Source organism: Channa argus, chromosome 1, assembly GCF_033026475.1.
Source record: "Channa argus isolate prfri chromosome 1, Channa argus male v1.0, whole genome shotgun sequence".
Classification (NCBI taxonomy): domain Eukaryota; kingdom Metazoa; phylum Chordata; class Actinopteri; order Anabantiformes; family Channidae; genus Channa; species Channa argus.
Window position 1 is genome coordinate 42,167,018 of NC_090197.1, and position 26,192 is coordinate 42,193,209.

The 26,192-nt window shown below is 39.2% G+C and overlaps 1 protein-coding gene across 11 annotated transcripts in view; it reads left to right on the forward strand.

Annotated features, from left to right (window-relative positions):
• adgrb3 (adhesion G protein-coupled receptor B3) overlaps window positions 1-26,192 on the forward strand; it is a 107,541-nt gene that overhangs the window by 61,979 nt on the left and 19,370 nt on the right. For 10 of the 11 annotated variants that reach the window (XM_067522935.1, XM_067522955.1, XM_067522899.1 and 7 more), the window contains 9 exons: window positions 1,296-1,402; window positions 2,396-2,590; window positions 4,158-4,226; window positions 6,992-7,100; window positions 12,421-12,567; window positions 13,451-13,526; window positions 15,035-15,137; window positions 15,689-15,732; window positions 25,434-25,560. In XM_067522935.1, coding sequence (XP_067379036.1) covers window positions 1,296-1,402; window positions 2,396-2,590; window positions 4,158-4,226; window positions 6,992-7,100; window positions 12,421-12,567; window positions 13,451-13,526; window positions 15,035-15,137; window positions 15,689-15,732; window positions 25,434-25,560 — 977 coding nt within the window. The remainder of the gene's footprint in view (window positions 1-1,295; window positions 1,403-2,395; window positions 2,591-4,157; window positions 4,227-6,991; window positions 7,101-12,420; window positions 12,568-13,450; window positions 13,527-15,034; window positions 15,138-15,688; window positions 15,733-25,433; window positions 25,561-26,192) is intronic. The other variant, XM_067522906.1, reaches the window with a different exon arrangement.

Here is a 26,192-nt window from a genome sequence, read left to right on the forward strand (position 1 = left end):
TTCATTTTTCACTTTAATCAATACATAAACATAATTCTTGTCACTAATTTCAGTTTTTCTTTACCAGTTCATCGTAGTTCTCAAATGTTTTTGACCTCTGCTTACTGCTGTAATCTTTGTGTTTGTGTTTCTCCAGGCATTATTGTCTTTAGGAACGTCAGAGCCTAAATGCTCAAGTGAATCCCTAATTTCCACCTATCTTGTCCTCATAAAACACACTGTTTATCACATTTTTGAGTGCGTTGGCCTGAAATAGGAATAAATAACAACGTGGAAACACTCTTTTCGAGCGTTGGTTGCCTTAACAATAGCAGTTCAGAATATCAAAGAAAAAGCAACACCCAAGTGAATCCGGCTTGGATAGAGATGGATTTTCTGCACAGAGTAAAGTGGGGGGCCTCTCCTGCTGCCCCTCTGGGTTGTCTCGCTGGTGCTGCCTGGGTGCTTCCACCAAAGAGCAATGTTTTGTGTGCACTCATGGGTTCAGTGCATATCACCAGGTAGTAGCAGTGGAGAGGGAAGGCATGGGAGGTGTGTTTTTGATCTGTTTCTGTCTGTGTGTGTTAGTGTGTGAAAGGCAGAAATAGAGAGGCAGAACAAGAGATAGCAAAAGGGTTGTGTGTGATGTGGGAAATGTTTTGTACTGTGGGAGGTTTCCTTAGGATGTCAAGCACCTGTGTTGGAGCGGTGGGATGAGGTGCGAAGCGCCACGCAACAGGTCGACAGCTGGGTAGTTGTGATGCTGGTCATGTGTAGGGTGTGTAGGGAGATGTGGGTGGATATTGGGTGGTTTTGGTATTTTGGGATCACTGCCTGACAGCCATTACAGCTATGGTGCTGCAAGCCTGAAAAAGCTACTTTCGGTTGCATCATCTTGGCACACAGTGCTCAGCATACTGTATAATAAGAGGCATGGCACAGTATGGTAAAACTATGAAAGAAGTTCCATTTGAAAACTGTAGTCCTTTTGTTCTAGAAACCAACCTGCCTCTTTCTATAATATATTGTACCTCAGCTCCAATGCAAAAGTTATCGAGCTGAAACTTCGATAATGACTGATAGACAGAAAATGTATAACTTCTTATTGAAATGTTAAATTTCTGTATTTTTTTCTCCTTTTTCTTGTTTCAACTCCCTCCACTCCACTGCTTCCATCTGCCTTTCTTTGGCCTCTCCCGGTCCTAATCCCCCACACCCCTCTTTGCACTCTCCCTTCCTGCATCTCATATCCCCTCTCATCCCTTCCTTACTCTTTCTCCTCTGCAAATCTGTCACTATCTCCTTCCACTCTACAGGCACCACTAGTCGACGCTGCTCTTTGGATCACCGTGGTATGGCCTTCTGGGAGCAGCCCAGCTATGCTCGATGCATAACAAATGAATTCAGATACTTGCAGCAATCAGTAGGTGCAAAGTCAGCTCCCTTTCACAGCCTCTGTTTCCAGTGCATCATAAATTACCTCCCCAGTGTCTCCCCCACTCCCCCCACCGATTCTCATCATACTGTAGCAAAAGATTAACCACTTTCAATAGAGGAGCAAATTAAAAAACTGATCTTGCCATTTTTCTCTTTTTGATGAATGGTCATCATCAACTCCTTAAACTGTTTGATTTACAGTAGTGTTTCTAACACGTGTGTCTCGTTCATATTCTAGAATCCCCCAATGTGTTAGAAGAAACAAATTACAATTATTGTTAATGTTTTAATTAAATAGCATGTCGTGCTTTTGCATTTTTAGAATTGATGAAAAAAGTGTTAACCTCACTGACACTCGATAGATTGCAGTACGATTAGCACACACATTGCAAAGAAACATAGTAATTATTTTGGAAAAAATGTCGAGGATGTTGCTACTTGTTTCCATTTCATGTACCATGAGATATTTTGATCACCAAAAGTCAACTTTTATCCAAATCTGAGAAGATCTCATTGCCTTTTATTAAACAAGTCTTTGCTTTAGTGTGCCTGTCTTTAGCCTGGAAACACAATAGCGCTCACGCTAGAATAAGGTAATTTCAGTAACTCTCCATCACTGTTAAAAATAAAATAATTCAGAAGAGCTGAGGTAGCACATATAGCGCCACACCTGTGAACGTGTATTTATGGACATAAACCCTGTGCAATGATGTGAAATGTCATTTCACTGTGCAATTTCTGCCTAAATGTGTGTGTTCCGCTCCAGTTAACTCTTTTATTCATATTGGCTCATTTCAAAACATCTGCGAGGCAGAATACATTTTTGCTGGGCTTAGATATAAGTGTCACATAAAGGGCCTCAGAGAGCAAAGTCTTTCTTCCTGATTTTCTGCACTCCATTTACTTCAAATTTGTAGTTTAACATGTATCCTGCACAGCACACCGATGCCCCAAGTTCTGCCTTCTCCTGTTTTTGGAGGTTCAGGGGCACCTTGCCAAGGGCCAGAGGATGCTGGCAGGAGATGGGATGTCCCAGGTGACAAAAAACCTGCTCGACCTCACTCAGAGGAGGAACTTCTACGCTGGTGACCTGCTGTCTTCCGTGGAGATCCTCCGCAATGTGACAGAGACCTTCAAGAGGGCCAGTTATGAGCCGTCTTCAGATGACGTGCAGGTAAGTGGACAGTGAATTAACAGTAGCAAAGTATAAGATACCAAGATATTCACATCCTACTGTATAGTAGCTTACAGCTATATTGTATCAAGAGATCTCTTCCACATCCTAAGCTGTTTCATCTCGCCGCGTCAAGGTTTATTGCGGTCTTGGTCCTCTTTGTGTCAATAGGATGATGGCGATTATAGCTAAAGCTTCACCTTCACCAACAAAAATACAATATGTCTTCTGAGTCGTGTCATTCGAGACACCCATCTTTGATATATTTGTGTCATTGCCTTATATGTATGTTGTTGTGTTGTGTGCATATGTTGACTCCTATGGTTTTATAATGAGCTCTTTTTAGAGGGCATCAAATTTGTTTAGAGATTTTTTGTAGTAATTAAAATATACATTTTTCATCACAGTTAATTAGCAAATTGCCAATCTTGATATGTTTCTTTATGAAGCCTTGTTGTTGCTTTTATTCTATAAACAAAATTTAATATTAGCATTTATATTAGTAAATAAGAAGGGAGAGAAAAAAAGTGATTCTGAAGTAGCCAGTAACACATCACTTTTGAGTTTACTTCCTATTAGTACCTAACTGGCACACAGCCCATACTTCACGTTAGGATGTAGGTAATTAAATCACCACAGTGTTCAACGCACTCAATTAAGATCTTCTAAAGCGCGGTGGTATTTGGTACTAAATGTCAGCAATGCTCTTTTCTTTGGTTTTCTGCAAGTTATATGCACATTTATCAACAGTTTTTATTGGATGTAAGGTGTATGACCTGCTGCTAATATTCTGCAGAAATAAAACCCAAATGTGTTGGCCATGGATGGGCAACCTAGGGTCCATTCAGCCACTTTCCAACCCTAGAAAATCTATGAAATGAGGAAAGCATCCTGTCTCAGGTTATTACGAGTGCCCTGTATGTGTGTGTGTGTGTGTGGGCAGACAGGAGAGCAGTCAGTCAGCCAACCCCCTCCATGTGCCTCTGCGCTAATGCAGTGTTAAAGTGGGCACATTACCACCAGAGGGAGCATAAGCATTCAAGTAGAAAACAAGATAGCCTGTGTCAAGAGAGAGAGACACTCCCTCAGGCACACTGTAGACCAGACGAAATAACAAGGCTAAAGATCAGACAGGGGTCCTATTACTACTGCAGGCATGCACCCCAAGCAGCCCCTGTTCTCTGCTGCTGAAGAAGACAATCCACACAGCTGCTCAAACATTCCCTTTCATCTTTTTTTCTGATTGCAGCTTGTGCTTCACTCCTCTAGCATTCAGTGTTTTTTTGCAAGCTGCAGGGGTTTAAGGTGTATATTTGTCAGAGCTGATCCACACATTCCATCTTTTCTCTGATTGTTTACCATCTTGCTTTCAGTGGCAAATTTCCTGGTGCTATTGAGCCTTGCAGGGACAATCATTATTCCCTTATAAAAAAAAAACCTGCGTTCCCGGGGTCAGAAATGTCAGTATATTACCCACAACAGCCTTTTTAGTGCATAGTGCAGTTGCAGTTTCTGTAATACGTGTGTGGGTATGTGTTATGTATTTTCCCTTTCATCCTCTCCACAGAACTTCTTTCAAATCATCAGCAACCTCTTGGAGGAGGAAAATAAGGAGAAATGGGAAGATGCACAAAAGGTAAGCATGTGGCAGCACACTTGTAAATAATTCAGGCTTCTGCATGAATGTTACTGTATGTGCCTCAAAATGGACTCTGGACTTGTTTGCTGTTGTTCTGGGTGAACAGCAGAAATAAAGAAAAGTCAGGCTGAAGTTGAAAGAATGTTATACAATACTACCACATAGCCTTATGAGAGGTCATCAAACAGGAAGAACATCTGGCCTCATTTAAAAAGCTAGTTCCTCAGAGCACCACTTGGTGGCAGCAGCAGTGTCACAGAGACTGTCCAAGCATCAACACTGCAGGACTTCATCTATTTGCACATGCATTGTTTAAACCAGCTGATTCTGTTCGTGACAGCTGTTACTTCGGCTGACCAAATTACATGTTTATTTGTTTTATTCTTTCTACCAGAGGAGCTAAGATTGTCTGTGTTATATGCAGGGTCAGTATGATGAAAGCATAGCCCTAAAATGCATTACAAGTGAAGGGGCAACAGATTGCAGCACAGCACCAATGGACTTTAGATCAAAATATGAGTTTTTTGTGTTTGAGTTTGAGTGTTTTTTTTCATGGAAATTCATATATGGCTACGTGCTCCATTGGCCACGACTCTCAGTTTGAGAGGTGGCAACTTGGCTTTTCAAAACTGCCACTGGTGTCTGAGACAACCTGAACCCTGAAATCCCTCACATCCAGACTCTGACAGAGAGGCCATCTGCACAGACTGCGTGTCTGCAGAGAGCACAGGCTCTGTTGTCACCTTCGCTGGCAAATTGATTTAATGTATCTATCACCTGCACTGACACATGACTGAGAGGGTGTCTTAAAATCAGGCAGATGTCCTTTTTGTCTCACTTTCTCCATGCCTGACTTCCACTCAGTTGATAAGGGAATGCAAGGAGTTCAAACTCTGCCATAAGTGCCAATCCTGGCTGTCTCTACGGGCAGTAATTAGGTGTTTACTCACTGCCGCTTTAGTTTGGCAGGCCACAAAGGTAGGTTATCGGTGAGAGGAGCTCACAAATGAGCAATTTTGTCAGTAAGAATGCGTCAGAGATGGAGAGACAGATCAGACAAAGTATAGAAGCAGGAGAAGTTGTCTCTGTGATTGAACACCCAGAGGAGAGATGTGACACGCTTAATTATTTCTGAAGTTATTAATGCTCCTGTCTAAGGAGTGCTGCTTCAGTTTTGGCACTCCACCAAGTGGACGTTGGCTAAGTGATGTCTGATTTGAACAGATGAGCCTCGGACTTCGCAGTTAACAATTTCTTCTCACTTTCATGGCTTTTCTTGCATTAATGAGTTTCCACAACACCCACACACACTGCATAGTGGGGACATTCACAATACTCAGATGAAACACCTCACTATAAGGTTTTACTGACTGTGGAGTTGGCTCTGTGCAGAGATCACTATATATTCACCTCCTATCACTGTTACCATGGCAAGGAAAAGAAGGGCTCTGTCTACCTCCACTACAGCCATTTCCCTGCACTGCCTTCACATCTAATGGTTGCCATGGAGACCAGCAGAATGAGCATGACTGCACTGTGCGTCAGACATGCCGGAAGGGGCGACGTGATGTGCCTTTCTCCCCCAACTATGGCTTTCACTCTGCTGTGTCAGAGGCTCTCAACCTCAGCATTGCTGATCCACTTGCCTGGCTTAGTAACTTCACATGTAGTGGCATGTGCAAAAACACAGAACACAAGGTGTTACTGAGGAGGGAAACACCTGCTTCAGGTGTTTGTTTATTATCTGCCCTAAGTGAGGTGTTGATTGCTAAATGCCACTCAAAACTTTTGTTAATTGCCTGAGTACTCACACATTCGCTCTGCAATAATATTCCTTTTTTTTTTTACATTTTGAAATAATAATAGTCTCTCATACAGAAAGATTGTCCTGTGTTAAAATATGGCTTAAACACTGTCACATACTATACAGCTACATATTCCTACGTGTCTTTTCACTGCTTTAGTTCTTCACAACATCCTAGTCAAAGGACAAAAGCCACTTATTAGATCTGACCCATCAGCACTGAATTGACATCCAGGACAGTGGCCCAGTCTTTTAGAGATCAGTAGTTGGAATCCTGTGTCTTTGATTAATTGCCCTGCAGGGATCAAGCTGACCAGACCAGCAGTGTCATGGGTCCAGCTGAGAACCTGTCCATGGTGCTGGCTTCCTGCCTCTGCATTCTCTGCAAACCACCCTGCCCATTATATTTTTGATTTATCTGTTAATCATTTGTCATTTATCCTCTCAAGGGTTGTGGGATTGCTTCAGCCTTTGCCAGCTGTCACTGGGCAAACGACCGGCAAAATCCTGGGCAGGTCATCAGTTTATCTAAGTGCAGATATACAGAGACAGACCACCCTCTACAGTCACATTCACACCCACAGGAAACTTAGCATCACCGATAAAGCTAACTACCTGTCTTTGGACTGTTGGAGTAAAAAACTTGATTAATGGACAAATTGTTTTCATTATTTTAGGTTTTGGTATGAAAGTTATTATGTGAAGTAAATGTCTAATCTGTAAATTCCAATATCTGTAGCCTTTTTCCTTTTTTTAATTCAATTTATATAAAGCATTTCCTCACTACAAGAAGATTTTACATTTCTTTGTTTTTATCCCATATTTTATTAAGTTAGGATTAAACCACTGCTGTACATTTTCACCCTTCTACTAATACACACTATTACTGCACTTGGGAAATTGTCGAAACAATGTTGAAATTGAAAGGTTCTCCTTATCTCTCTTTTGTGTTGTCCAGATCTATCCAGGAGCAGTGGAGCTCATGCAGGTCATAGAGGATTTCATCCACATTGTTGGACTGGGCATGAAGGATTTCCACAATGCCTATCTGATGACTGGAAACTTGGGTAAGAATCAGGACACTTTTCCTCCAACCCTCAGCTAATTTTCCTATTTATTTCTGCTTGACATGGGCACACAATCCATGTGTTCTGCTGACTCCTTGTGTCAATTTCCCCACCATCATTAATTTAGGATAAATGGTGCGTGGTAAGGGTGGAGCAGTAAAATTACTGCAAATCAATAACGTTAATTAAACCGAGCTTGTGCTCTTAATGTGCTAAGTTCCTATGAAAACACTTAACACCCATTCCCATATCATGCAGTGTAGGAGCCTCTGCACAAGTGCAGCTCTTGGTCAAGTAATTTTGGTAGCTAGGATTTTTAAATTATGCAAGCTAAATATATCTATATTTTATATGGGTTCTTTTATGGAGAAATGTATAATGGTCTAAAAGACACTTTTTAATTCACTACAGACAATTTTTTCAATAGTGAAGTAATCCTGTCTGATGAAGCACTCTTCTGCAGTTATTTGAGAAGCACTTGATTAGCAGAGCAAACCGAGAAGCATGTTGTGAAAAAGCATAAAAAAAAAAAAAAAATCCCACAAATTCTTGTGAAAATACCCTTTTTGGAAAATAATTATTGTGGGAGTGTCTGATAAAAGTCTGTAAAAGTCAAAGTCAATTTACAAGTCATTCTTTGCACCTATAATGAGCTTGCAAACATTTTTCCTGCACCACTGATTCTGGTCCAGATGATAACTCAACTTGCTTAAAAATGAAAAGCATCTGGAAATGAGTCTTTGTGCAGTCTTTCTTTTGCTTAATGTCCTCGTGGGTTCTTTTAGCTACTGTTGCGCAGCCTCTTGGATGATCTGAGGTCTCAGTGGCATTTCATTTCTTACTCAGCCGTAAATGGTGTCTTACCGGAATTAAATAATAGAGCCGCCGTCGTGATTGTGAGCATGTACAGCTGTGCTGGTAGGAAATTCCTCTGGAGGAGTGCGGTTTCTTTTTTGTATTCTTTACAATAGCTAACATTTGACCCACTTCTAGCAAACACTCACACTGAGTGGCTCTTTATAGGGTATGATTTCCATAATGATGAATAGGTAGCCCCCAAGAACGGCATACCAAACATGGTACAATGAATGTAATCATCAAAATGCCATTATGATACACAGTGTGAGGCAAATGGACACTTAGAATTAAGGCTTGAATGCGTTTCATAATGCCAAGCATTAGTGACTTCTTTCACACATGTGAGAATATTTCTGTTGCTTTCACCTATTTAATTCTTCTGCCAGTTTGGCTTAATGGTTGTCATCCAATCTTACTGCCATTGCCTCCTCTTAATGCTTGAAAAAGCATTAACACATGACCCCTATTTTATACAAAAAATGCCATCTCTTCTGGGAAAGTAACTCTAAATCAAGAGTTAATCGTTTTATTCTGATTCATTCAAATATGCTGAAGAACAGTGCACTGAACTTTGGATAGCTAGACCTAAATAGGACATGCTTGACGTATTTTATATAAGTCAGCCATATGAGTGCCTGTGCATGGCCATATCCAGTATAGCACATTGATAATATGCGTGTACTCTTGTAGTGGTAAATATCACAAAACACACAAGTCAAACTATCCAATATTTTGGCCTAACCTGCAATGTACTGAATATGCAGAAGGTATAGAAAAGAATCAACTGTCCTTGGAAGTTTGTTTTTAATAAGTCTTTTGTTTTTTCATGGCATTGATGTATGGTCAATTATATTTGGCATTTTTGGCAAAATAAAAACAGATTGCTGAAAAGTAATCTAAATGAATCATACATCTATCTGTAACTGCTTATCCTTTTCAGGGCTGCTGGAGTTTGGAGCCTATGCCAGCGATTTAAGCTAATAGCAAAAAAAGCTTAGTTTTGGTCTCATCAGACCTTTGAAACTACTTCCACTTGACTTCAGAGTCTCAGAGCCTGCTGAAAACTTTTCCTTTTTCTCTTAGCTATGCTCTCATAAAGCTCCAACTGCTGAAGAACCCAAACAACACATTGTCTGTACAGTCTCTCCCATTCCACCTGCTGAAGCTTGGAACACCTACTACAACCCTTTAAACACATTCACTGCAGTCCGGTGATCTCTTTTTAATTAACTGTGTGACTTTGGAAACTAATGAATTGCAATGATGATGATTTAGGAGAGTTACTTTAAAGGGGAAAATCTTTATCAATTATTTTCACCTTTATATTATAGATTATTTAGATTCATTTGTAGCTTGTGTCCTGAATAGTTCATGCACTTTGTGAATGTTACAGTTCCATTTGATCATTACCTCCACTAATAAAGTAGTTTACCTCTGTTCCTCAAGACTAACTTAGTTGAAAGGCACAAATTGACAAATGTTTTAATTTTATCACACAGTAATTTTAAAAAGTTATAACTCCATTCAGAGTTGTTGTCTAAACTGGTTAACTGGAACCAGCTTATTGTTAAGGGAGTGGAACTTTTGTTTTTTAGTGATTTAGAGAAAAAAATGGCACAATATATGAATTTTCATAATTATTTCAGGTTGTACAAAGATTTGGGGTTCACGTGCAGGTAATGTTTGCACAGAGAGCATGTGTGAGCCTCTTAGTAAGTGTATGTGAATGCAGGCAATGTAGTATCATTAGCCGTTTGGTGATGTAGAACTGATGCAGGCGGATTTATAAAAATCTTATTCCACCAGAGACTGAGGGGCTATTTTGCCTTTTAGCAATTATTTGAAGATGTAGTAATAATGAGTTCTTCTGGTTAGAATCAACCAGAATCTCACTGTCTGCTGATGCAAAAATATAAAAGACCCTGTAGGGAGAATTTCTGTGCAAGAAATCACGACGTTTTACCTGTTTGCTGTAAATGTCAGCAATTATTACAGCTTTTAGTTTATCTTTCAATTTTGCTATATTAGGTAATTTTGCCATTATATGACTAGATCAAAAAATGTTTTTCAGACATATTTTATTTTAATATGTGTATTTGAACAATGTCTGAACACTTTTCAATACAGTAGACAAAAATATGAGTAGTTATGGTAGAACAAATTTGAAATATACATACTTAGATTCAAGGACTGAATTGTAGATGATAATAAGTTATTGTAATGGTCCCATATTATTAAATCAGAAAGTCTCTATTACTTGATTATATTATATACACTTTAATGATGCAGACACCTTAGAAATAAAGAAAAAACAGAATGTACTCTACCAGTAAGTAAGCTCAATGCTTCATTCACCATTCCAAACACTAATGAAAAAAGCAAATACAGTACATTTTGAGTACTGTGCTGTTCCAACAGACTCAGTTCTCCAAACTTTATTACAGTACAAGACGAACAGACACACTGAGTTTTCTGGATATTTATTTACCTCCTGGACACAGAGCATTCTTTGGTCCACTGCCACACAGACATTACAGCTCACACCACAGTGTCTTGGTGACCACGTGGACTTTTTGATTAAAGGAATGGGAAGTTTTGTGGCTCCATCAGCGGAAGCCAAGTGGATAGAATCTGGCTGGGTAGATATTGCGCCATCATTTCGTCACTAATTTATGGCAGCTTCTTGACACCTAGATAAATACTGGCTGTCACCGGTGCATCGTCCTCTGTCCTCCCACTTTTAGTCAAATAACCTTGATTGCCAAATGCTTTCCACTCCAGGATTTCATTCTCTTCCTTTACAGGGGAACACTTGGAGGACAAAGTCAAGCTGCTTTATAGGTGCACTACATCACGCACTTTTGACATTTTTGACATTTTCTTTACTCCCGCTGTCTATTTAAGTCTCTACTTCATGATAAAAACAATAGTTTGACATTAATATAGATTAATTGCAATTGCACACGCATATGATGCCTGGAAATGCTCCGTTTATTTTCGGTGCAAAATGTTTTTGCTGTCTGACTTGGATAGTTAACTGAATGCTGAACCTCTCATGAAAGCATTGAGATGTAATGAGCAATGCTATAATTCCCTCTTATCAAAATGAGCCATACAGAATACTCTCTGTGCACTGAATCGGAGTCTAGAAGCATCACAGTCGTAAATGATCCCTTTATTTGTGTTGTCTAGCCCCATCGGGCGAGTGCAAAGCCCCATTTACCTGCAGAATTATCCAGAACCCTGAAAGGCAGTTTTCACAATATCCTGTTGTTTTTCAGTATGTGCCCCGTGACTAAAACCACCAACACAAACACACACACACAGTTACCAGCTCTGCTCCCAACAACTGCAGCTGTTGAGCAGGCTTCTTTGCAAATGGCAGGTCCCAGAGTGTTCTTGTGATTTCATGCCTGCTTCTGGATCATCCCAAACACACAGACACACCGATACTGTCACAGATTTCACTCAAACATGGAGTCTTGCCAGGATTCAAATTGTATTATTGGCAGAGGACAAGGAACAATAGAGCTTTTGCATCAATGGTAGGATTAGCCTCAGATTCCCCTCATTGAAGCACCACCTGACTGGGACTGGATGTGATACCAGGTAGAGAACAGTACAGCTTTATCCCCTCCTTGTAATTCTGAGGCCTTTTCAGTTGATCCTCTGTATTTTCCTTGTCGTTGCCTTAGTGCATGGACTGGCCCCGTATGGTACCTCTGCAGGGAGTCAAGAAAAGGAGCGGGTGATTAAGGAGATTACCTGTATACCAGTTGTCAGTTGTAGCTTTGATTTTGGGGTAAACGTGTTCATGAATGTATTAAAAACCCAGGTGGGACTCTTTTGGACAGTACTTTTACATTCACATTCAACTCTAGTTTGATTAAAAAAAAAAAAAATAGTGGAGGAAGTTGTGTTTCTCTGTCTTTAGCCATGCTCCAGTTTCTACACACACATGTAAATGATCTGTTAACAGCATCTGAATGCATTGGTAACAACTGTAGCTCTTATACGTCTGTTACGAAAGTCAAAGTAAAGACCTGCATCTTAACTCTAATCCTTTTGTTAATATTTGGTTAAGCAGAATTGTTTTAGCGCAACCTTATGTAGCATTACTGTACAATTTCAGCTCTAAACATATTTACACATGACTTGTTATGTGTAAATATTACAAATTCACAGTAGCATTTTAGCCGTATTCAAGTACATATTTTAACAGGCAAACAATATATATTTAAAAAAGCAGGTGGCAGACTTTTATATGATACAGGTTAAGGAAATCGTTCAGCGTAATTGACCTGTAATGTGGCCTAGTTAACATTGTTTGGGTTTTTTCATTACAGATTTTGGTTTGTTGTTAATGAATGTAATAAGGATGATTATCGACAAGGCTATTTATAAACGTTTTAATTATGTTGATCGTCTAAATTGCTTTGTTGGTCTCTTTTAAATTCCGCAGTGGCCAGCATCCAGAGACTCCCAGCAGTGTCTGTGATGACAGACATCAACTTCCCCATGAAGGGACGGAAAGGCATGGTTGACTGGGCCAGGAACTCCGAAGATAAAGTGGTCATCCCAAAGGGCCTCTTTGTTTCCCAGTCAGCAGGTATGAGACACAATATAGCTGTCTAACAACTGGTCCAAGCCACATGATCAATGTACAAACATTTTATTTTGGAATAAATATATATATATATATATATATATATATATATATATATATATATATATATAGTTTTTCAGTATAAGAAGAAAGGAAAAAATGTGGCATTAATGTTTGGTGAGAAATGGTGCGTTTAGAGGCTGCTGCTTCTGCTGTGGAACTGGAAGAAACTACAAAAAAACGTTTGACATCTCAGCAAAAGCTGAATGATTTTAGCTGAATTGCTTTGTCTGGGCCCGACTATAAGACATGAACAGAGGTACAGAAGTTTTCAGCAGAAGGTGTTTTATTAATGTTTATGCTATACAACGCCTTGCTTTGGGAAGTTGAAATAATGTTACAAGTCTTTGAACAAAGCCGGCTTGCTTGCCTGTGCTTGTTCAGTCAGGGAAATTTCTTGCGACTCAGCATTTTCAACATAGTTTCAAATGCTGCCAGTTGCCACTGTAAATCACAGTCCAGAGCCAAACTATTTGGTTAATTGGTGTAATCAGTCTTATCTGGAAAATATCAGGGATAACAAAACAAGGGATTGATTAGGAACCTTTGTCATGTGCCTAATCCTGACACTCTAATTTGGACAATGCAAGAATCTGACTCTATAGGAGACTTTAGCACTTTAGCCGTATTCTGTTACAGAAAGTTACTGATTTTCTAAAGTAGTATTGGCAGAAATTGCATTGGCACCACAAACAAGAAGGTTTACTTAAGACAACACCTGGTTAAAAGTTTCTCTTCAATGACAAAAACTTGGATAATGAGGTTGGGTGATATCAATGTAAAGACTTGATAGGAGTGTTTCTTAATGCTTCATTTTCCCCTTTAGATATGGAAGGATCTCCTGTCTTCATTTTGGGAACAGTTCTCTACAAGACTCTTGGACTCATGCTACCTTCACCAAAGTAAGGGCAGCATATGTCTCTGTCTGCATTTTCTGCTCTGCTGGTAAGAGGAAATATGAGACAGATTTCATCCTTTGGAAGCAGCAGAGGTGTCCATTTTTATTCACAGTAGTAGATCAAGTCTTAAAGACATGCTGTGCCTGACTCCAGTGTCCCTGAAATGTTTTAGTTCTAGATACTTTGAAGGTTCTCACAAGTGCGGTATAGGTTAAAGTTATTTTTACATTTCAGTTTGTATTTTCTTCTTTTTATATCTTAATTGCAAACATCCATATCAAACTCCAATAATTGTATTAACTCCAATTTATTCAAAGAAACATATTTGCTGAAGCATAGCATAGGCTCCTAATTAAGGATGACATTAGAGACTGGAAAAAGCAGCAGGATGTTTCAAACAAACACCTGGTGTCAGACCCGAGTCAACAAGTCTCTGGCACCAACTTCCCAAGGACAAAGCGGTCATCGCAGGGCCGGTCAGGCCAGCTGTCACAGGTGGAACAGCAGCCCTGTGTGCACATGTGGGGAAGCGCCACTGAACTAGCCACTGAAGCTTCATCTCTTCAGAATTACAAGGGATAGAACTAAGAACTTACAGTATCCGCTGACTCTTTTGTTTTTAAAATAAGTCCAGAAAAATGATTTGTACCATGTGAAAAAGTCAGATGAAAATAATCCCAGCTCAAGTGATGCTGGATCGACAGAGGGGCCACTGTATAGTTGTTTTATTCCTAGTTTGTGGATTTCAGCTTACGATAACGTTCTGTCAGTGGTTCCTTTGCTGCTGATAGATTTTCAAATAGGACTATATTTGCCAGATTTACAAAGTGTCAGATACAAAGAAACATCTCATTCAATTCAGACAAGCCTTTGATTTTCTTTTCTTCTTCTTTTTTTTTTTTTTTTTTTGGGTCCGCTTGAACGTTTTCAACACTGTTGCTGGCAAACCGCCTGTATAGCTGCTTTGACGTATAATAGGCAACTCTGTGAAGTCCTCTAGTTATTGAGTATGTAATATTTAGTTCAGTAGTCAACAAAAGCAACATTAGATATGATATATTAGCCAACAGAGGTTTAATTCACAGTATAATACCATATTTGCACAAAGTCTTGACAGAAAAACTAATGATGTGATAGTAGCAGCAGTACTTGTAGATTTTATATAAAGTTTCACTGACCACACTGTTAATGTTATATGATGTCCACTCTTTATACCTATACCCAGCAGAGTGTAACAATTACACAGTAGTTACACCAGAATAGTATTATCATAGTATAATAATAATTAGAAATTCTAATAGTTATAGCAATTACACAGTATGATTATGCCTCTGCACCAGCTGAAGCCTCTGCTTCACCACCTTTTTTAGCGAATAAAGTCATTTGTGCCTCAGAAGTGAAGTTTGTGTTCGTGTGTGTGTATCTGTGAGTTTCAGTGTGTGTCTGTGTGACAGACACATCCAAGAAATTGAATTCATTTTCTAATTTTTTTGCATCTCTGTTTGACTCAGGAACCACACAGTTGTGAACTCCAAGGTTATTGCTGTGACTGTGAGACCTGAGCCCAAGGCAACAGAGTCCCACCTGGAGATTGAACTGGCTCACCTGGCAAATGTAAGCACCACAGTAACTCTCTCCTGTTTGAATCACAGCAGCTGACGCCTACATGTACATCAGCAAATAAATGTGTTATTATGTATGGACTGTGCTTTTCATGTTAGGTTTGGTTTAAACGATTCCTTTCTCAATGCTGTGGAAAGAGTTTTTGTGCACTGACTGAGCGTCGAGCGACCACAGCACATATCACCTCCCATTAGCCATCACACAATGGTGGTTAATTGGCTCGATAATTAATTTGCGAGCACCGGGTGTCAGGAGGGTGCACTGCAGTCAGATAATTACAAGGACAATCCCTTTTATGATTCAGCCCCTTTTTATTCATCTTGGAGATAAAGTGCATGTAGGTCTGAGCGTGACAGCTAGTGTGTGTGACTGTGTACTCCAAGCTCAAATTTATGGTTTCCATGTGATCTATGCTGCACGTTTTCAGAAGGACAAATAAGCAGTGGATTTATAATAACGATGATGATTGCAGTGATGATAATGATGATGAATTCTGTTCATAAATTAACTGGTAAACCCTTTGTCCTTTACCTGCCTTCCAGGGAACAATGAACCCTTACTGTGCACTTTGGGACAGCACCATAATGTAAGTTGACATCATTTTCCCTTTTCTAACTTATTGGTTTGTGTTGTTGGTATTCCTGCTTCTGGTTTTTAGGTTTTTACTTTTTTAGGTCTCTCTATTAAATATGGTTTTATTGTTACCCATGTGCTATATTATTTCTCTAGCACACCCCTGTAATTTGTGGGCATTGCTACTATATCTTTAAAAATCAGTATTACACAGCTGAATGATTTTGCATCTTACATGTCCTCATGAAGGAGGGTACAATTAAATATACCTAATCTAATAACCATCTATAAATGGCCAGCTTTAAATCAAATGTTTATACTCAGCTATGAGGGTCATATGTTTTAATTTAAGCCAGTGGTAATTCAGTTTATGGAGTTTTTCAGTGTTGGTAAGCTCTTCAGTGTTCTGCAGTGCTGTTGTGTACTGCATATACCATCGTGATTTCGTCAAGACTCTCATAAGAACCTGATAGTCCATGACTCACTTATGAGTCATAAGCTCGCTCCTGTATATCACAGTTACAGAGATGTGCATACATGGGAGCTAAATTATACAGAACATTAAATTAAACATCAATTAGCAGTATGTGTAGGCTTCTGGAGGAATCTGAAAAATGGCAATTTTTACCAGAGGATGTTGATGAGACAACTTGTTTAGATCAAAACAAGCCAGAGTTGCTAGAGCATCATCCAGTTATGTATTGTAGCAGAAGAAAAACAATTACAAAATATGAAAATCACACAAACTACAAAAGAACTTACAAACTATCATGGAAAGAAATTAAATTAAAATTAATTTTTTTTTTTCATTATTCGTTTCACATGCTATGCTTTTATGGAACGTAGCTGTAGCCCTCTACGTTGGAGCAGTTTGGCCTGAGTTACATGTTTAGGTGCTGTTAAAGGGGATTTGATGTCAGTTTGGCAGTGGACTGATTTTTGTTCTGGCACCACTTAAATTTCAATGGCAGTGTTCTTTTCACAGTGTCACTGGATAAAACCACAGCTGTTTGAGAATTTCATGTGAAGAAAGATAAAAGTGAGGTCTATTTACTACATTTACTGTGGATACTGTTAATTACAATAAAAAAGGCAATGGTAGCTGATAGCTGGTGAATTATTTACGGCTCTTACGGCCATAAATGTTTCATTAGAGAATTCCTGCCTTTAATACTATTTATGGCCAGCATTGTGAGCAATAGCCAATTCAAAGCATTTGCATCCCATTATTTTCTATATATAGAAGATTTAATTGTTGCTGGAAGAGTTTTAGCAATTTGTATACTAATTGGCAAGGGATTCACCACAAACATGGAAATGTATGATTCCACTGAAGGAGGATAAAGAGTTGGTCATTTTTTCTGTTTTATATTTTTAATTAGCTTGTCTTTTTTGTAATGTAGTTGTTTTTTTTTACATGTATGTGCCAATACTATTATTAGAGCCTCCATGGGGGCTGAATACTTTTTATAGGCACTGTAATACATTACTGTGTAGCATGTTACAACATAGCCCTATCATCAAAAAATTATTCATACTATGTTTAATACATGTTCGATGCATATCTACTGTATTTATGGATTTCAAGCAAAGCTGGATAGATAGTTTTTAAAATTCAAAGTCTGCTTTATTTGTAGGGAACCAAACGAGAGCTGTGTATGATCCAGTTTATGGAAAAGCTCAAAAAGCTTTGAGGTTGTTATTTTTACTTTGAAGTAGCATGTGAATTGTGCATGGTCTGTCCTCTACTGTGGTATTTGAGGGCAACCGGTCTATTTTTGAACTGCAAAGATACAACTGGGACAACTCAGTTCCATTCTCTTTCTCTGACTTTCACAAACCAAGTGTTTATTATAAGTAGGTTTTATCATCTAGCAGTTTCAATCAGAGAACCATGAAATGACACCATGGTATGATTATCATGTCCATTTCTAACAGTTGGCTCGTCCAACTATAGAATAGCACTCGCTCTCAGGACTCATTGAGGGGGTAATACACCATCTGTCAGCCATGTTGGCTCAGACTAAATAAGAGCGCTCGCTGTAGCAATTAGCAGAATGAAAATGATCTGTGTTGTGTCCTCTGTTTTGCCCGTTGCCCAGTCGTTGCGGTCTACATTCACACATGTGAGCAGAGAGCTGAACGCTGGAGGCAGCTACAGTAAAGCTGTAAGGCTGAGACAGCTGCTACACCTCTCTGCTGCTTCACTCTCACCACAGGGATGAAAACCTAAGGCATAAATATTCTTGTGTGACAACAAAAGGAGAAAAAGTGTTGTGGTTTGTCTGTTTATGTAAGCAACAGGGAGGACCGTTTTAGGCAGAGAGTGTGCTGTTCATCACTACAAAGCTGTAGCTTGATATGCATACATTTTTCATATTCTTTGTGACTTTCTGGGCTTGTCCTTTGCCCATATTTTGCTTCGTAGACCAAACTGAGTGGGAGCATTATGGTGCAGTAAATGTTGCAAAATGTTTTGATCATTCTTCAGCAAAAGGGAGTCTGGGAGCAATATAAACAACAAAGTTTCTTATGGTTTTATTTTTTAAATATTCCAGTGAATCAAGGTACTGGTTAAATAAGAATTATTTAAAATAGTTACAAAGTATTTGCATTTCTATTTCTGGTGTAGAAGCACTTTACTTTAGTATTAACAGGGTAATATTGAGGTAATATTTCTGAAACAACAAGGTAATGTAGCAGTAATATCTAGGTAATAACAAGGAATGTTACCTAGACATTACCAATATACCATCCTTTTATTTCTGAAATACTACCCCAATATTACCTTGTTATTAGTGAGCTGTAAGGTAACGTTACCCTATTTCCATTTTATTCTAATTCATATTTCTACTTTGCTGCATTGCAGAGCAAAACACTTTTTGATTCATTAAATGCCTCAACAAACTGCAGTTGAAAGTTACTGGACAAATGGTTTTAGAGCAACATATGAACAATTTGTTGACATTGATTGTATCAGCATAACATTAAGTCTAATTATATACGGTATATATAAAACATTAAAGAGGCTTTCATTATTAGTACTTTAATATAGAAATGTTTAAGAATATTTTGCTGCTAATTGTAAAATCTTAAATCATAAACCCAATGGAAATAGTATTAAACTTTGGTATTAATACTTTCACAAAAAGTAAAGGGTCTGAGAAAAGTCTCCACCACAAATAATTTGCAATATAAAGAGTAAAGACAGTAGAGTTCTAATCATAACTTTACATACTGAAACAGAAAGGAGTCTTGGAAAGATAATTAAGTCTCAAACGATCGTTATTTCATTCTTTGCAAGAAATAGGTTAAATTACTCACCTGTCAGAGCTGCTATTAGGTTTAAACGACATTTGCTTCTTGAAATTGTCATGCTTTGACTAGTTGTGCAACGCATGCAACCCATTGAACTGTAGGATAATCTGTCAGTGATTGTCTAAAGACAATAAAGAATAAATGAGAAGAAAATACAGTTAATAAGAACATACAAACATACATCGACACTGGTGCAGCACTGTGTTGTGGGTAATAAAATATTTGAACCTTCAGAGAGCTGTTTTTATTTATTTATTTACTCTTCAAGTCTGCTGTTCCACAGCACCAGCTGTAAACAGGTCAGATGCACTTTTATTACTCTTTCAAAATGTCAGTATTTTCAGCCTTCAACTAAGCCTGAAAATACTTAAATCCCAACACCAAAATATGAAATAGGATTTCTTTCCCAGCTGTTTTCAAAAGCAAATATTTGGTGGATTATTAATCTACAAATCCAAGCATTGGATTTGTTCCAAACATAAAAAAAAAAGTTCCACAGGTACAGTTGCACTATCTTGGAAATGTATTTTCATTGTATCATTGTAAATAGCACTGGTTTTCCCTCTGTTCAGACTTGGAATGCATCGTTCTTTAAATGGTTTGGAAAGGTTAATTAATCTAGTTTTGAGTACCCTAGTTCAGCTCAGACAACCACTAAACTTGCATGAAAAGAAAATTACAGAATGACATTACAAGCTACTTTATAGTCTTTTGACAGTCCCCTGCAATTAGATGCTTTTAAAATCCTCTGAATCTTTGTAAAGCAGTGCCTGATGTATCAGTGTCTTTCTGACTTTATAGGCATAGATGTTTTACCGTCTCCTTTTAGGTTTTCCAACAGAGCCTTACAGAGGCCAAACATTAAATTGAAGAGGACAAGCTTTATCAGTAGAGTCTTGTAGGTCTTGATGCAAGCACCTCGCCACTACAGGATTAACAGCATCTTGGCCCTTCTTTAAAAACATCTTTTAAATACAGCACATTTTTTTGCACCTCTATTTTACATTTTAAGATACATTTTCTTTTAGCATTTTAGCCTTTATTTGACAGCACAAAGCAAAGAGGCAGACATAAAATACGGAGAAAAACAGAGGGTATGGCATGCTACAAAGGTCCCCGGCCCAGACCAGGGTCATCATGATTATATAGCATGTTCTATAACCATTCAGCTTGCAGGCCACTCCCAAAATCCAGTTTCTATAGACAAATATGAATGACAGAGTGCAGTGCTGACTTTTTTTTTCAAGTTGATAGTTTCTTCAACAGTCAGTTGATAAGACTTACTCTGCAGAACAGACTATAAAATCATAATCAAAGGACATAATAAAGGTGACACACGCAGCCTATTGGTACATTTAATTACAGTATTTGTACTTGTACAGGAACATTGAAAAAAATTCGCTGACAATGACAAATAACATTGAAAGATATTTTCAGAACAATTATGTTGGTAGAGTTCATACCATGAATAACCAGGAAAACCTAACTTCCTGGTGGACTTGAAGCTAATTAATAATTAACACGTCAAGATGCGAAAAGCGGCCGTCACAGCTTGGGGTTCTGAAAACATCTGGAGATCCTGGATTCGAGCCAAACAGGTCAAACAAAACACTGCAAGCTGATGCAAAGCTTACGCACCAAGAAAAGATTTCTCTCATGCATGTCTTTGTTTAACTAGAAACAGAAGCTGCCATAAACTTATTTGGCTCTTAAATGAAGAAAAGTAATAGTCTCTTACTTGAACCTGAGAAAACATGAACTTGCAATGATGCCAAATCTGGTTTTACTTATAGCACTATTTGACAAGTCAGGGGACTCATCCAGCACATTTGAGTCAACGATATTAACACTGCAAACAGTATTTAATTACATAGACGGTTGAAATAAAGTATATATTATTCATAAATATTATAAATGTTGCGGTCATAATGCTTCTGTGTGTGTGTGAGTGTGTGTGTGTGTATGTGTAAAGCGTGCTTGTATAATTAATAATATGTAGTGTATCTCCAGATTTAAAGCTACTTGAAGTCCACAAAGTGGTATAAACAGTATATACCTGCAGCTGGTGGCTTATTATTCAGACCTCAATAGAACTGAGATTTCATCTTCCTAATTGTGTTGAAAGTGCTCTCTAATGGTTTCCCTCTTTGACGTCAAGCTTCTTTGACATTTTCATATCTGAAGTCAGCAGTTGTCAAACTTTTTCACATCATAGCCATGCATAATAGGAACATTTGCTCCTCAAACTCACACTTAATCAGATTTAGTCCCAAGGACCCACGCTGCAAGGTTTCGTTGTTTATGAATTGGTTTTGAATGGAATCTGTCTATGCTGCAGATGTGGATAAGATAACTCGAAGAATGTTTTCATTCTTTATTTCTTATGTTTTCATTTAAAGTGAATTAAATTTAAAGTGAATTAAACCACTTCTGGTTTTGCTTAGGACATTTGGTCGTGGACATGGACTGATTCCTGTATTCTGTAAAACAAATCTGGCAGGGAGAAGAATGAACAATGTGGGCGATGTTTACAGTAATTCTAAACTTGGCTCCAGCAGATTCACGATGGACTGCTGAGTACACTAACCATGCATTAGTTGACAACAGGAGGTTTGCCTGTGTTTATGTGGGGTGAGTTGGGGTAAATCACATGTACACCCTGTAATATAATAGGTGCAGCAGTGTCAGGGTGCACTGATGTCTCAGTGGTGCTACATGACATAACCAGTTCCCTCTGATTTGATTCTGTTTGCATTAATTGGTGTATTTACATATTGCTACACTCGTAAAGCTGGTGCACGTCGTTGACTCAAATGCCTTACCATTAGTCTGACGATAGTGTTTAAATGAATCCCGAAGGTCAGCTAACTGCAGTGTTAATGCATTTAATGGACTTGCATGACACCATAATTTGTATGCACCTGTGGAGTTATTCATGTCCCAACAAACCCAAACAGCTGGTTCTTTTGCTTCTCTAGCTCCATTAGAAGGTTTCGTGCCACTCAGGATTAATAAGGTTTTTCTTGATATATAATTGTACTGAATTCTTTCTCTACATTCTCTTAACACACACACTGTGGCCCACAGGCTAACATAAATTGCCGCTTATCAAAAGATCCGAAATGGATTGAATAATTCCCCAGCATTGCCTTCACCCTTCTCTGCCTGTCATTCTCTGTCAGTCTTTATAATATCACCTGAAGTGCATCCCCTAAGGCACTCTTTAAGCCCCCAGCCTAATGTCTGGATGATTTTTTTTATAGTTATCCCACATACCTGGAAAAATATATGCTGAGCAAAGCTGACTCATTTGTTGAATTTACTTATTGTATCAATAGGTAAAACACAGGTAAAACAAGGCTCAGGTTTTTTAGTCTATACAGCTGCAGTATCTTGCTTAGCTGAAGGATCGTGACGCTGCAGCGCTTCACTATTTGATTCTAAAGTACACTCGTCTGGATATGTTATGGGTTTAGTGAAAAGATCTGCATGCCTGGAGGAACTCTGTCAGTCTGTCAAAGTTCAGCAAAAGACACAAATGTAATTGGACGTTTTGAGCAACTGTCTATCTGGTTTTAGTAACACAGAGAAGAAGGTTCAAATGCTCCATGTGCGTCGACTTTCTTATGTCACTCTACTGTCACTTATGTTGCAACTCGACACCTAAACGTGTTTAAATTGGAGTGCTCCGAAATTATGTTAAAAGTTTTAAAGTTGTCAATTACGTCACTGCAAGCGTGGAAAGGAGACGTGATGAATGTCATATCATCAGTCTCACTGCGGTTAACATCAGCACTGACACTTTCTCTCGGGGACATTTTATATTCTAGGGCCACCAGCCCCGATAAGGTCAGACAACACATCAAACGTGTCGTACACAAATCCCCAGCCGGGGATGTTCTCCTGTCAGCTTCTCCCACTGGCACAGAAGAGAAGCAAACATCTAGCAAGTCAAAAGTTAGAAACCAATCATGTCTAGAACTGAGTTCTCACCAGGGGAGTAGTGGATTCATTCCAAAGTTATGAAGAAGTAGAACCATCACACATGCTATCAATCTATCACATCACAACAAAGTGTGCATTGGAGAGTGGCTTTGCTTCTGAATGTGACAGTTGTGTTTTGAGAGTGCAACAGCACCACACAAGAGGGGCAGCTCTGTGTAGGGTGTGATGGTGGCTGCTCACCCAATATCTTTGTCATGGCTCTATCTTTCTGTCCTACAAGAATTCCCACTAACCATATTGTTTTCTAGCCCAAGCCTCATTAAAATATTGTTTGACTGTGCACAGAACATCTCCATCAGCTACAGTTTTGGAGAAACTTGCCACTCTACAACTTCTCACTGGTGCGTAGTCTAAGACGGTTGTTAGGGCTGACAGAAACCCACATCAGTCTTCATAAGATAGTCCAACACCTCAACTGATGAAAAGCTGCAACAGACAGTGTTTTCAGCGAGACTTCATTCTACACAGTTTTCTGCTTCTAGGGCGTGTGTAGCAATGAAAAAATGAAGTCTGATGAGTCCTTCAGCCCTGTCAGCACCTTTATCTTTAGGTGTGGCTTCTGTTCTTCTACTATCCTTATTTCACTCACAGGTGATTCATTTTTGGCCAGCCTGCACTCACAGTGTGTTTAGCTCAGACATAATAAGTAATCTCATAAATATACTATCTTAGAGCATGTGTGTGTTAATGTTAATCCAAATCAGTGGTTGAGGTTCCTGGATTTTTTGACTTAGTGAGTGCAGATCAGTCATGTTTCAATGAAAAGGATCAGTTTGAGAGCCTCCCTTTCCTCATATTTACTAGCATCAAGTGTCAGTGTTTGATCAGTCCATTATGAAGCCATCATCCGTGGAATTCCTGTTGGAAGATACACAATTTCCTCCACATTTGTTTACTACATGTGGTTAACCTTTTAAAGCACTTCTCCTGATACTAATGTCATTTTGTTCTTGAATTAAATTGAAAATTAGTTTAGTACAGACTGTATGCAATCTGTGGAGCAGCAAAACAAAAATGTGCACAAAACAAGTGAAGGGAAAATAAGGAAAGATGCTGGTGGTTCTTTCATTGTTTTAATGCTGCACAAAGCAGAGTAGTGGTCAGAACTGGTTGGGAATTTGCAACCGGCTCCACGGTGCCTTCCAGGAATAATAAACATTGCTGCCATATTGATCAAATGACAAAGCAGTATTGCCTCACACACCAGAGGCCACTTGGCACACAAATCAACAGCTGGCATGTTCTATACAATCTTCACGTGAGATGAATCTTGTTCTGCCTTTGCTGTGACATGAGCAGAGAAGGTGTCTTGCAGGACAACAGGTGTTTGCTGGAGCGTTCGTGACGCGAATCTGAATGTGTTGCGGTAAAGACCGAGCTCTGAACACAGCTATATTATGGTCTTTGTCTGTGTCAATAAAGTTTTCACATGGGATATGTAATCAATGAGGGTGTGTGTGTGTTTTTTCTGTGAAGATTGGAAATGAGTGGGAGCGAATGACAAATGGAAGAGAGACGCTCCTTTCATTTCACCTACTAGTGGTGTGAAGTGGGGACCGGCTGCAACCATTTGCGCTGCTTGCGCGGGGTGTTATTAGTTCTGCAGTGCTTTTTTGCTAAAATGCTTCACGTTGAGGGGCGACAACTTCGGTTTAAAATGATTTTCAGGAATAATCCAAAAACATCATTTATTGCTGTCACATCATTAGACGCGCAGGTGGAAAAACAGATCCTGCGACAGCGCGCGTTTCTTTTTTCACTGTATCAGCCTCCCCCTCTCACGCCAGCAGAGAGGAACAGAGTATCAATCTGATGCTGTCCACCGTTTCCAGGGTGAAAATCCCCCTAAGGAAGCATTCAGAAGCTGCTAATTAAAACAGCTGAGGGGGGAAAAATCTACCGAAAGAGGAAAAGAAAAGATAACAGGATAATATTGGGAAGAGAAGGGGGGGCTACAGTCGTTTTCTACAGGAATAGAGAATCACGCAGAGACACATACAGGTAAATATGAAACGCTCTTATCTCTAAGCTTCATGACGGACTAATGGGGGTTTGATACCACTTGTTATTTGTCTGCTTATGGCGAATCAATCAGCACCGGTCTGCATGGACAGCTCCGTGCGTCCTCCCCCTCCTCCGTGTCTCTTCTTCTCCATCCAGCTCCAGCTGAAATGCTGCTCGGAGCCACACAAGAGCCGCGTCGATGTGTCTTATTCGCCTTTTTCTTTTTTTTTCTTTTTTCTTTTGAAATGTGACCGTGTTGTGACGGCTCTGTCGCTCTCGATCCACACTAAATAATGCAATAAAAAGCCGAAAAGATGTCGATACGTCCCGTGAAGTCGTGCCTCCGCTGGAATTAAACCTCTAATTGCCTCTGCCTTCCTATTGCAGGAACGATTCTTGGGGAGCCTGGTCCACAAAAGGATGTAAAACGGTGCTCACAGATGCATCCCATACAAAATGCTTATGTGATCGTGTATCTACCTTCGCCATTTTGGCTCAGCAACCAAGAGAAATAGTAAGTAGGCTATTGATTTGTTATTCCGTGTGGGTTGTACAGGCTAATGTAAAGGAGAACGGTGTGTGTGTGTGTGTGTGTGCGTGTGCATGCGCGGGCTGGTGAAAATGGAAATTGAATCTTTGGTGTGCTAATCCTGTTAAATAGTAGTTCAGCGGTGAAGGGAGATTGTGGGGGATATTTGCTAGTTTGCACATAGATTTAGACACGCGGGAGGGTGTGTGCGTGCTGATGCTTGTGTGTGTCTGTGTGTGTGCCACTGTCTCTTCTTCTCGTGAACCAACTGCACAATATGCTCACGTGAAAGTATGTCGGTTATTGTTTTTGTACTGACACATGAAAACCTTACACATTCTACAGGTGATATGTTCACGTGCTGAACACAGACTGCTGTTAAGCAAGCAGAAGATTGTAATTTCTTGAGAAGAAAAAGTCATTATTGAGAATTTCTGTGGTCTCTGCATTAGTACACAGTAGACATCTATGACTGTCTTCTCTTCTTGAAGCATTCAACAGCAGGATGAGCATCGTTTATTCAGCCACTAAAGTGCAGTTTTTGTGTCATGAAAGCACATTACTTTACAGTATGTTTAAACTAATGTGGTAGCTTGAAATTGGCGGCCTGTGATTGG